This window comes from Oncorhynchus kisutch, linkage group LG17, assembly GCF_002021735.2.
Source record: "Oncorhynchus kisutch isolate 150728-3 linkage group LG17, Okis_V2, whole genome shotgun sequence".
Taxonomy (NCBI): Eukaryota; Metazoa; Chordata; class Actinopteri; order Salmoniformes; family Salmonidae; genus Oncorhynchus; species Oncorhynchus kisutch.
In genome coordinates this window covers 86,292,981-86,305,312 of record NC_034190.2, presented here as the reverse complement: position 1 = coordinate 86,305,312, position 12,332 = coordinate 86,292,981, and the positions used below count along the sequence as shown (strand labels likewise).

General features: G+C 46.3%; 1 protein-coding gene across 1 annotated transcript in view; it reads right to left on the bottom strand.

The window, feature by feature from the left end:
• The window catches only part of plxnb3 (plexin B3), a 204,966-nt gene that overhangs the window by 104,397 nt on the left and 88,237 nt on the right, over positions 1-12,332 (bottom strand). The window contains exon 3 of the mRNA XM_031793361.1: positions 8,240-9,154. Within this exon, the coding sequence (XP_031649221.1) occupies positions 8,240-9,154 (915 nt within the window). The remainder of the gene's footprint in view (positions 1-8,239; positions 9,155-12,332) is intronic.

Genomic DNA, 12,332 nt, shown 5'->3' with positions numbered 1-12,332 from the left:
TGGACCAGGATATACAACACTGTTCATCACCCTGACAGCTATAGTTACACTGGACCAGGATATACAACACTGTTCACCACCCTGACAGCTATAGTTACACTGGACCAGGATATACAACACTGTTCACCACCCTGACAGCTATAGTTACACTGGACCAGGATATACAACACTGTGTTACACTGGACCAGGATATACAACACTGTGTTACACTGGACCAGGATATACAACACTGTTCATCACCCTGACAGCTATAGTTACACTGGACCAGGATATACAACACTGTTCATCACCCTGACAGCTATAGTTACACTGGACCAGGATATACAACACTGTGTTACACTGGACCAGGATATACAACACTGTGTTACACTGGACCAGGATATACAACACTGTTCATCACCCTGACAGCTATAGTTATACTGGACCAGGATATACAACACTGTGTTACACTGGACCAGGATATACAACACTGTGTTACACTGGACCAGGATATACAACACTGTGTTACACTGGAACAGGATATACAACACTGTTCATCACCCTGACAGCTATAGTTACACTGGACCAGGATATACAACACTGTGTTACACTGGACCAGGATATACAACACTGTGTTACACTGGACCAGGATATACAACACTGTGTTACACTGGACCAGGATATACAACACTGTTCATCACCCTGACAGCTATAGTTACACTGGACCAGGATATACAACACTGTGTTACACTGGACCAGGATATACAACACTGTGTTACACTGGACCAGGATATACAACACTGTGTTACACTGGACCAGGATATACAACACTGTGTTACACTGGACCAGGATATACAACACTGTGTTACACTGGACCAGGATATACAACACTGTTCATCACCCTGACAGCTATAGTTACACTGGACCAGGATATACAACACTGTTCATCACCCTGACAGCTATAGTTACACTGGACCAGGATATACAACACTGTTCATCACCCTGACAGCTATAGTTACACTGGACCAGGATATACAACACTGTTCATCACCCTGACAGCTATAGTTACACTGGACCAGGATATACAACACTGTTCATCACCCTGACAGCTATAGTTACACTGGACCAGGATATACAACACTGTTCATCACCTTGACAGCTATAGTTACACTGGACCAGGATATACAACACTGTTCATCACCCTGACAGCTAGTTACACTGGACCAGGATATACAACACTGTTCATCACCCTGACAGCTATAGTTACACTGGACCAGCATATACAACACTGTTCATCACCCTGACAACTATAGTTACACTGGACCAGGATATACAACACTGTGTTACACTGGACCAGGATATACAACACTGTTCATCACCCTGACAGCTATAGTTACACTGGACCAGCATATACAACACTGTTCATCACCCTGACAACTATAGTTACACTGGACCAGCATATACAACACTGTGTTACACTGGACCAGGATATACAACACTGTTCATCACCCTGACAGCTGTAGTTACACTGGACCAGGATATACAACACTGTTCATCACCCTGACAGCTATAGTTACACTGGACCAGCATATACAAGACTGTGTTACACTGGACCAGGATATACAACACTGTTCATCACCCTGACAGCTATAGTTACACTGGACCAGGATATACAACACTGTTCATCACCCTGACAGCTATAGTTACACTGGACCAGGATATACAACACTGTTCATCACCCTGACAGCTATAGTTACACTGGACCAGGATATACAACACTGTTCATCACCCTGACAGCTATAGTTACACTGGACCAGGATATACAACACTGTTCATCACCCTGACAGCTATAGTTACACTGGACCAGGATAAACAAAACTGTTCATCACCCTGACAGCTATAGTTACACTGGACCAGGATATACAACACTGTTCATCACCCTGACAGCTATAGTTACACTGGACCAGGATATACAACACTGTTCATCACCCTGACAGCTGTAGTTACACTGGACCAGGATATACAACACTGTTCATCACCCTGACAGCTATAGTTACACTGGACCAGGATATACAACACTGTGTTACACTGGACCAGGACATACAACACTGTGTTACACTGGACCAGGATATACAACACTGCTCATCACCCTGACAGCTATAGCTACACTGGACCAGGATATACAACACTGTTCATCACCCTGACAGCTATAGTTACACTGGACCAGCATATACAACACTGTGTTACACTGGACCAGGATATACAACACTGTGTTACACTGGAACAGGATATACAACACTGTGTTACACTGGAACAGGATATACAACACTGTTCATCACCCTGACAGCTATAGTTACACTGGACCAGGATATACAACACTGTTCATCACCCTGACAGCTATAGTTACACTGGACCAGGATATACAACACTGTTCATCACCCTGACAACTATAGTTACACTGGACCAGGATATACAACACTGTTCATCACACTGACAGCTATAGTTACACTGGACCAGGATATACAACACTGTTCATCACCCTGACAGCTATAGTTACACTGGACCAGGATATACAACACTGTTCATCACCCTGACAGCTATAGTTACACTGGACCAGGATATACAACACTGTTCATCACCCTGACAGCTATAGTTACACTGGACCAGCATATACAACACTGTGTTACACTGGACCAGGATATACAACACTGTTCATCACCCTGACAGCTATAGTTACACTGGACCAGGATATACAACACTGTTCATCACCCTGACAGCTATAGTTACACTGGACCAGGATATACAACACTGTTCATCACCCTGACAGCTATAGTTACACTGGACCAGGATATACAACACTGTTCATCACCCTGACAGCTATAGTTACACTGGACCAGGATATACAACACTGTTCATCACCCTGACAGCTATAGTTACACTGGACCAGGATATACAACACTGTTCATCACCCTGACAGCTATAGTTACACTGGACCAGGATATACAACACTGTTCATCACCCTGACAGCTATAGTTACACTGGACCAGGATATACAACACTGTTCATCACCCTGACAGCTATAGTTACACTGGACCAGGATATACAACACTGTTCATCACCCTGACAGCTATAGTTACACTGGACCAGGATATACAACACTGTTCATCACCCTGACAGCTATAGTTACACTGGACCAGGATATACAACACTGTTCATCACCCTGACAGCTATAGTTATACTGGACCAGGATATACAACACTGTTCATCATCCTGACAGCTATAGTTACACTGGACCAGGATATACAACACTGTGTTACACTGGACCAGGATATACAACACTGTTCATCACCCTGACAGCTATAGTTACACTGGACCAGGATATACAACACTGTGTTACACTGGACCAGGATATACAACACTGTTCATCACCCTGACAGCTATAGTTACACTGGACCAGGATATACAACACTGTTCATCACCCTGACAGCTATAGTTACACTGGACCAGGATATACAACACTGTGTTACACTGGACCAGGATATACAACACTGTGTTACACTGGACCAGGATATACAACACTGTTCATCACCCTGACAGCTATAGTTATACTGGACCAGGATATACAACACTGTGTTACACTGGACCAGGATATACAACACTGTGTTACACTGGACCAGGATATACAACACTGTGTTACACTGGAACAGGATATACAACACTGTGTTACACTGGAACAGGATATACAACACTGTTCATCACCCTGACAGCTATAGTTACACTGGACCAGGATATACAACACTGTGTTACACTGGACCAGGATATACAACACTGTGTTACACTGGATCAGGATATACAACACTGTGTTACACTGGACCAGGATATACAACACTGTTCATCACCCTGACAGCTATAGTTACACTGGACCAGGATATACAACACTGTGTTACACTGGACCAGGATATACAACACTGTGTTACACTGGACCAGGATATACAACACTGTGTTACACTGGACCAGGATATACAACACTGTGTTACACTGGACCAGGATATACAACACTGTTCATCACCCTGACAGCTATAGTTACACTGGACCAGGATATACAACACTGTTCACCACCCTGACAGCTATAGTTACACTGGACCAGGATATACAACACTGTTCACCACCCTGACAGCTATAGTTACACTGGACCAGGATATACAACACTGTGTTACACTGGACCAGGATATACAACACTGTGTTACACTGGACCAGGATATACAACACTGTTCATCACCCTGACAGCTATAGTTACACTGGACCAGGATATACAACACTGTTCATCACCCTGACAGCTATAGTTACACTGGACCAGGATATACAACACTGTGTTACACTGGACCAGGATATACAACACTGTGTTACACTGGACCAGGATATACAACACTGTTCATCACCCTGACAGCTATAGTTATACTGGACCAGGATATACAACACTGTGTTACACTGGACCAGGATATACAACACTGTGTTACACTGGACCAGGATATACAACACTGTGTTACACTGGAACAGGATATACAACACTGTTCATCACCCTGACAGCTATAGTTACACTGGACCAGGATATACAACACTGTGTTACACTGGACAAGGATATACAACACTGTGTTACACTGGACCAGGATATACAACACTGTGTTACACTGGACCAGGATATACAACACTGTTCATCACCCTGACAGCTATAGTTACACTGGACCAGGATATACAACACTGTGTTACACTGGACCAGGATATACAACACTGTGTTACACTGGACCAGGATATACAACACTGTGTTACACTGGACCAGGATATACAACACTGTGTTACACTGGACCAGGATATACAACACTGTGTTACACTGGACCAGGATATACAACACTGTTCATCACCCTGACAGCTATAGTTACACTGGACCAGGATATACAACACTGTTCATCACCCTGACAGCTATAGTTACACTGGACCAGGATATACAACACTGTGTTACACTGGACCAGGATATACAACACTGTTCATCACCCTGACAGCTATAGTTACACTGGACCAGGATATACAACACTGTTCATCACCCTGACAGCTATAGTTACACTGGACCAGGATATACAACACTGTTCATCACCCTGACAGCTATAGTTACACTGGACCAGGATATACAACACTGTTCATCACCCTGACAGCTATAGTTACACTGGACCAGGATATACAACACTGTTCATCACCTTGACAGCTATAGTTACACTGGACCAGGATATACAACACTGTTCATCACCCTGACAGCTATAGTTACACTGGACCAGGATATACAACACTGTTCATCACCCTGACAGCTATAGTTACACTGGACCAGCATATACAACACTGTGTTACACTGGACCAGGATATACAACACTGTTCACCACCCTGACAGCTATAGTTACACTGGACCAGGATATACAACACTGTTCATCACCCTGACAGCTATAGTTACACTGGACCAGGATATACAACACTGTGTTACACTGGACCAGGATATACAACACTGTTCATCACCCTGACAGCTATAGTTACACTGGACCAGGATATACAACACTGTGTTACACTGGACCAGGATATACAACACTGTGTTACACTGGACCAGGATATACAACACTGTGTTACACTGGACCAGGATATACAACACTGTGTTACACTGGACCAGGATATACAACACTGTGTTACACTGGAACAGGATATACAACACTGTTCATCACCCTGACAGCTATAGTTACACTGGACCAGGATATACAACACTGTTCATCACCCTGACAGCTATAGTTACACTGGACCAGGATATACAACACTGTTCATCACCCTGACAGCTATAGTTATACTGGACCAGGATATACAACACTGTGTTACACTGGACCAGGATATACAACACTGTGTTACACTGGACCAGGATATACAACACTGTGTTACACTGGACCAGGATATACAACACTGTGTTACACTGGAACAGGATATACAACACTGTTCATCACCCTGACAGCTATAGTTACACTGGACCAGGATATACAACACTGTTCATCACCCTGACAGCTATAGTTACACTGGACCAGGATATACAACACTGTTCATCACCCTAACAGCTATAGTTATACTGGACCAGGATATACAACACTGTGTTACACTGGACCAGGATATACAACACTGTGTTACACTGGACCAGGATATACAACACTGTGTTACACTGGACCAGGATATACAACACTGTGTTACACTGGACCAGGATATACAACACTGTGTTACACTGGACCAGGATATACAACACTGTGTTACACTGGACCAGGATATACAACACTGTGTTACACTGGACCAGGATATACAACACTGTGTTACACTGGACCAGGATATACAACACTGTGTTACACTGGACCAGGATATACAACACTGTTCATCACCCTGACAGCTATAGTTACACTGGACCAGCATATACAACACTGTTCATGGATCTAACATATCAATATTAGTCTGCTTTATAAAAACATGGTGCTGTTGACCCCAATATAGTGAGGGGGGAGGTCTGAGAGATCACTGCATTTCTGTTTGTGTGTGTGTGTGTGTGTGTGTGTGTGTGCCTGTTCTGAAAGCACTCAGGATTAGAGGCAGTGAGAGCAGCTGGACTTAATCTGCACCAGCACAGAGGCAGCTGTCACTCACAAAGAGACAGAGAGACACAGAGAAAGACAGAGACCGACACAAAGACAGAGACAGAGAGACACAGAGATAGAGACAGAGAGACACAGAGATAGAGACAGAGAGACACAGAGATAGAGACAGACAGAGACGGACACAGACAGAGAGACAGAGAGAGAGACAGACAGACCAGAAATCCTTTCACCAGTGGCACAGCTAGCTAACCCTAATCTGAGTTAAGCAACTCAGAGGCCACTCATAGGTACCTAGGTAATGGTCCCATCATCCTCTCTGATCACCAGTAATAGGTTTTAAACCTACCTAGTCTCCTCTATCCACTTAGACTATTACCGCTGATATACTGCTGATATACTGCTGATATACCACTACTATACCGCTGCTATACAGCTGATATACCGCTGATATACCTATACCGCTGATATACCACTACTATACCGCTGATATACCACTACTATACCGCTGATATACCACTACTATACCGCTACTATACCACTGATATACCACTACTATACCGCTGATATACCACTACTATACCGCTGATATACCACTACTATACCGCTGATATACCACTACTATACCGCTACTATACCACTGATATAACACTACTATACCGCTGATATACCACTACTATACCGCTGATATACCACTACTATACCGCTGATATACCACTACTATACCGCTGATATACCACTACTATACCGCTACTATACCACTACTATACCACTGATATACCACTACTATACCGCTGATATACCACTACTATACCGCTGATATACGCCTACTATACCGCTGATATAGCGCTACTATACCACTACTATACCGCTGATATACCACTACTATACCGCTGATATACGCCTACTATACCGCTGATATAGCGCTACTATACCGCTACTATACCGCTACTATACCACTACTATACCGCTGATATACCACTACTATACCGCTGATATACGCCTACTATACCGCTGATATACCACTACTATACCGCTCCATTAGGTTCAGTAGTAGGAGATGTATCCTGTGTTTAGGTCAGGGATGACTGCAGGCTTTTATTCCAGCCAAGCATAGTAACACATCTATTCCAATCAATACTTCTATTGGTACAATCAGGGGGATTAGCATACACACTGGCCTGCTGCGGATAAGAGTGGTCAACCCTGTGTGTGTGTGTGTGTACCTGTGTGTGTACCTGTGTGTGTACCTGTGTGTGTACCTGTGTGTGTACCTGTGTGTGTGTACCTGTGTGTGTGTGTGTGTACCTGTGTGTGTGTGTGTGTGTGTGTACCTGTGTGTGTGTGTGTGTGTGTGTACCTGTGTGTGTGTGTGTGTGTGTGTACCTGTGTGTGTGTGTGTGTGTGTGTACCTGTGTGTGTGTGTGTGTGTACCTGTGTGTGTGTGTGTGTGTGTGTGTGTGTGTGTGTGTGTGTGTGTGTGTGTGTGTGTGTGTGTGTGTGTGTGTGTGTGTGTGTGTACCTGTGTGTGTGTGTGTGTGTGTGTGTGTGTGTGTGTGTGTGTGTGTGTGTGTGTGTGTGAGTGTGTGTGTGTCTCTAGTTACCTTGGGCAGGCGTAGACACTTGGACGACACCTCATACTCTATGTATGCCTCCTCCTGTCCTGTCCTTCCTCTTCCGCCCTCTGTATAACACAGCTCCTGGGCCCTCTGTAGCGACGCATCCAGCTCTGACATCCCATAAACACACAGAGCCGAGCGACCCGTCGCCGTGGGCGTCGACGCCTGCCCCGCCGCCATGGCAACGAACAGCGCCGGCCGCCCCTGGTGTTCGGCGGGGGAAGCCCCCTGGGCGAGATTGTAACCGCCGGAACATTCCAACGGAACCTCCACGTAGGAGTAGAAGCTCCGGTCCCAGGCGCAGAGACGTGAAACGTAGGTCCGGTACTCCTTCTTGTGCCACATGTCCCTCCGCGAGAACAGGAAGTAGACGTGGTCGCTGTGGTTAAACGCCGATATGAAGTTGTTGTTGTACTCGGAGTAGCTCCCGACAACCAGCTTCCCTAGTTCTTCGTCTTGAGAGAAGGCCTGGCGGGAGGGGGAGGAACTGGGGGATAGACGGCGCGTTGTGATTGGTGGGATGTCGCTGGGGCCTTTACTAGTGTAGCCACGCCCCACTAGCATCAGCCCCACCCCCTTCTGGTTCAAGATCACGCCCACGGTGGAGACGCGGGGGTCGTTGGCGGCAACGTACTGCGTGTCCACTGGGTTGGACGTCTGATAGAGCACCTCGGACACATTACCCAGACTCCTCTTGTCACAGATACCTTGGAACAATGTCCCGCACACGATCAGGCTCCTTGCCCTGACCTCTGACCCCACCGCGTCCACGCCTTCCTCCAGGAGCAGGATCTTATTGGTGTTGGGGGTGACCCGGGCGCTGGGGCAGTCCTTGGGGACTATGGGTGGCAGGCATTCAGGACTGTCTAGTTTGGGGCCAGTCTGACTGGAGGACAGCACCTAGGACAAGATGAGAGATAACACAGAGTAATGGTTGTTAGGGCGGCAGACAGCCTAGCGGTTAGTGCTTTGGGCCAGTAACCCGAAAGGTCTCTGGTTCAAATCCCAGCTCCATCAAGGTGAAAAATATTGTCGTTGTGCCCTTGAGCAAAGCATTTAAACCGTAATTGCTCCAGTAAGTGGCTCTGGATAAGAGCGTCTGCTAAGTGACTCAAATGTATGAAATAAACTGTGTTAATGGCACCCTATTCCCTCTACAGAACTACTGTTGATCAGGGCCCAAAGGGTCCATTGTAAAGGCAATAGGGGGCCATTTTAGGACAAAGCCTTTTGTTTGCGTTCACAGAACCGGTCAACAGAAAGTCATACACAAACACAGACAACAAAAACATATAGGGCTGGTTTCCCAGACACAGGCTAAACGCAGCACTACACTAAAACGTAAGCTCAATGGATAATCTCCATTGAAAGTGCTTTTTAGTCCATTTAGTCTTAATCTGTGTCTGGTAAGCCAGTACATAGAGAACCAGGTCCCAGAGAACCAGGTCCCAGAGAGCCAGGGCCCAGAGAGCCAGGGCCCAGAGAACCAGGGCCCAGAGAACCAGGGCCCAGAGAACCAGGGCCCAGAGAACCAGGGCCCAGACAGCCAGGGGTGCACAGAGAACCAGGGCCCAAGACAGCCAGGGCCAAAATAACCAGGGCCAAAATAACCAGGGCCCAGTGTTTCAAAAGTTATCTGGATGTTGCCTATTGGATAGGATTAAATGCATAGAGCTAGAATGCATAGAACAGAGGAATCATTGACTTGAATGGGGGACTCGTGAAGGATATACTACGAAGGAAGCTAGATCTAACTTTGGGTTTTCTAAAGCTAACCAGCTTCAGTTTGCTTCACATTCCAGCTCAGACTTCATCTATACTATGACGGTGGATATTGCTCGTCCGCCTGCTGCTAACTCTAACAGGCTTGTAACTGCTGAACTCGTCATTGAGACAATGCCTAAACATTTATCCACGGACGAGTCAGTGCCACATCTGGTTTTACTCGTTTAATTTGACACTATCTAGGTTTCCATCCAATTGGCGACAGATTTCCCTGCAAATATTTTTAAATCTGCATTTTCCCACCAGAGATGTTTCCATCAAATTGACTTGTTGCGGATGAAAGAATGTGTGATGATGTAGTGCAAAAAAAAAATCGCTTCTGCGGTTAAATTCTCAGGTACCGAATAAAACACTCCAAGTGAAATGGGTTTTACACTCTACTGAAGGTTCTCTAAAAAAACATGTTTATATAGCGAGTTTGCCCACTGGTACTGTCATGATGAGGTGCTGTTGGCTGGAGGACACCTATAACCTACTACATGATGAGGTGCTGTTGGCTAGAGGACACCTATAGCCCACTGGTACTGTCATGATGAGGTGCTGTTGGCTAGAGGACACCTATAACCTACTACATGATGAGGTGCTGTTGGCTGGAGGACACCTATAGCCTACTACATGATGAGGTGCTGTTGGCTGGAGGACACCTATAACCTACTACATGATGAGGTGCTGTTGGCTCGAGGGCACCTATAGCCCACTGGTACTGTCATGATGAGGTGCTGTTGGCTAGAGGACAACTATAACCTACTATGGATCATTTTTATTTGTCAAACGGAAGTCAAGCATCGATCATCAGCAGAATAAAACCCTCGATGTGTATTGGAAAGGAGCATCAATGTGCACTTTCACCACCCTGTGAAGTTCATCCTAATTACTGTAATCTGTAGTTGAATAAACTGCATGCTTTCCCAACGAGTCGTAGTGGGAGGACCGCACGACGACGGTCACCTGACGGTTATTATATCAATATTTGCGCATTAAAAAGCTTTTCCACTGATATTTCTCACATTAATTCATTTTACCGACACAAAAAGATCCCACCTTGTCTGGCGCGTTTTGTTCTGTCGACATTTGAAACGTTTCTAGAAGAATGTTCTGTTTTCAGCAGGCCTGCCGATTACATCTTTTATCCGACATGTGCTTTACTCGCATAAAAAGGTCGGACGGCAACCTGGTTACGGACGGCAACCTGGTTACGGACGGCAACCTGGTTACGGACGGCAACCTGGTTACGGACGGCAACCTGGTTACGGACGGCAACCTGGTTACGGACGGCAACCTGGTTACGGACGGCAACCTGGTTACGGACGGCAACCTGGTTACGGACGGCAACCTGGTTACGGACGGCAACCGGATTACGGACGGCAACCTGGTTACGGACGGCAACCTGGTTACGGACGGCAACCTGGTTACGGACGGCAACCTGGTTACGGACGGCAACCTGGTTACGGACGGCAACCTGGTTACGGACGGCAACCTGGTTACGGACGGCAACCTGGTTACGGACGGCAACCTGGTTACGGACGGCAACCTGGTTACGGACGGCAACCTGGTTACGGACGGCAACCTGGTTACGGACGGCAACCTGGTTTTTCCACCCCGAATAATGTATTAAATAAATATTATTTTACACTGTTTGGAAAACAAAACAAACTCTTAGGCAGCCCACCCAGGCACTACAACGGCAGGAAAATCCCTGAATGTGTATATATTTTTGAATTACTATTTTTGAACACAAACCATCATATTTAAAATGAGTCGTCTCCTCAAATGAAGGGGATGACGACGCTGTCTTTGCGAGATAGAGGGAATGGGATTTCATTGGTCCTCAACTCGTGGTTCAGTCATTTCATTAAGGGTAAGTGGAGTTAGCCCTGAGTTAGCCTGCCCTGGAGAAGGTTAGCCCTGAGTTAGCCTGCCCTGGAGAAGGTTAGCCCTGAGTTAGCCTGCCCTGGAGAAGGTTAGCCCTGAGTTAGCCTGCACTGCAGCAGGTTAGCCCTGAGTTAGCCTGGCCTGGAGAAGGTTAGCCTGCCCTGGAGAAGGTTAGCCCTGAGTTAGCCTGCCCTGGAGAAGATTAGCCCTGAGTTAGCCTGCCCTGGAGCAGGTTAGCCCTGAGTTAGCCTGCCCTGGAGAAGGTTAGCCCTGAGTTAACCTGCCCTGGAGCAGGTTAGCCCTGAGTTAGCCTGCCCTGGAGAAGGTTAGCCCTGAGTTAGCCTGCCCTGGAGCAGGTTAGCCCTGAGTTAGCCTGCCCTGGAGAAGGTTAGCCCTGAGTTAGCCTGCCCTGGAGCAGGTT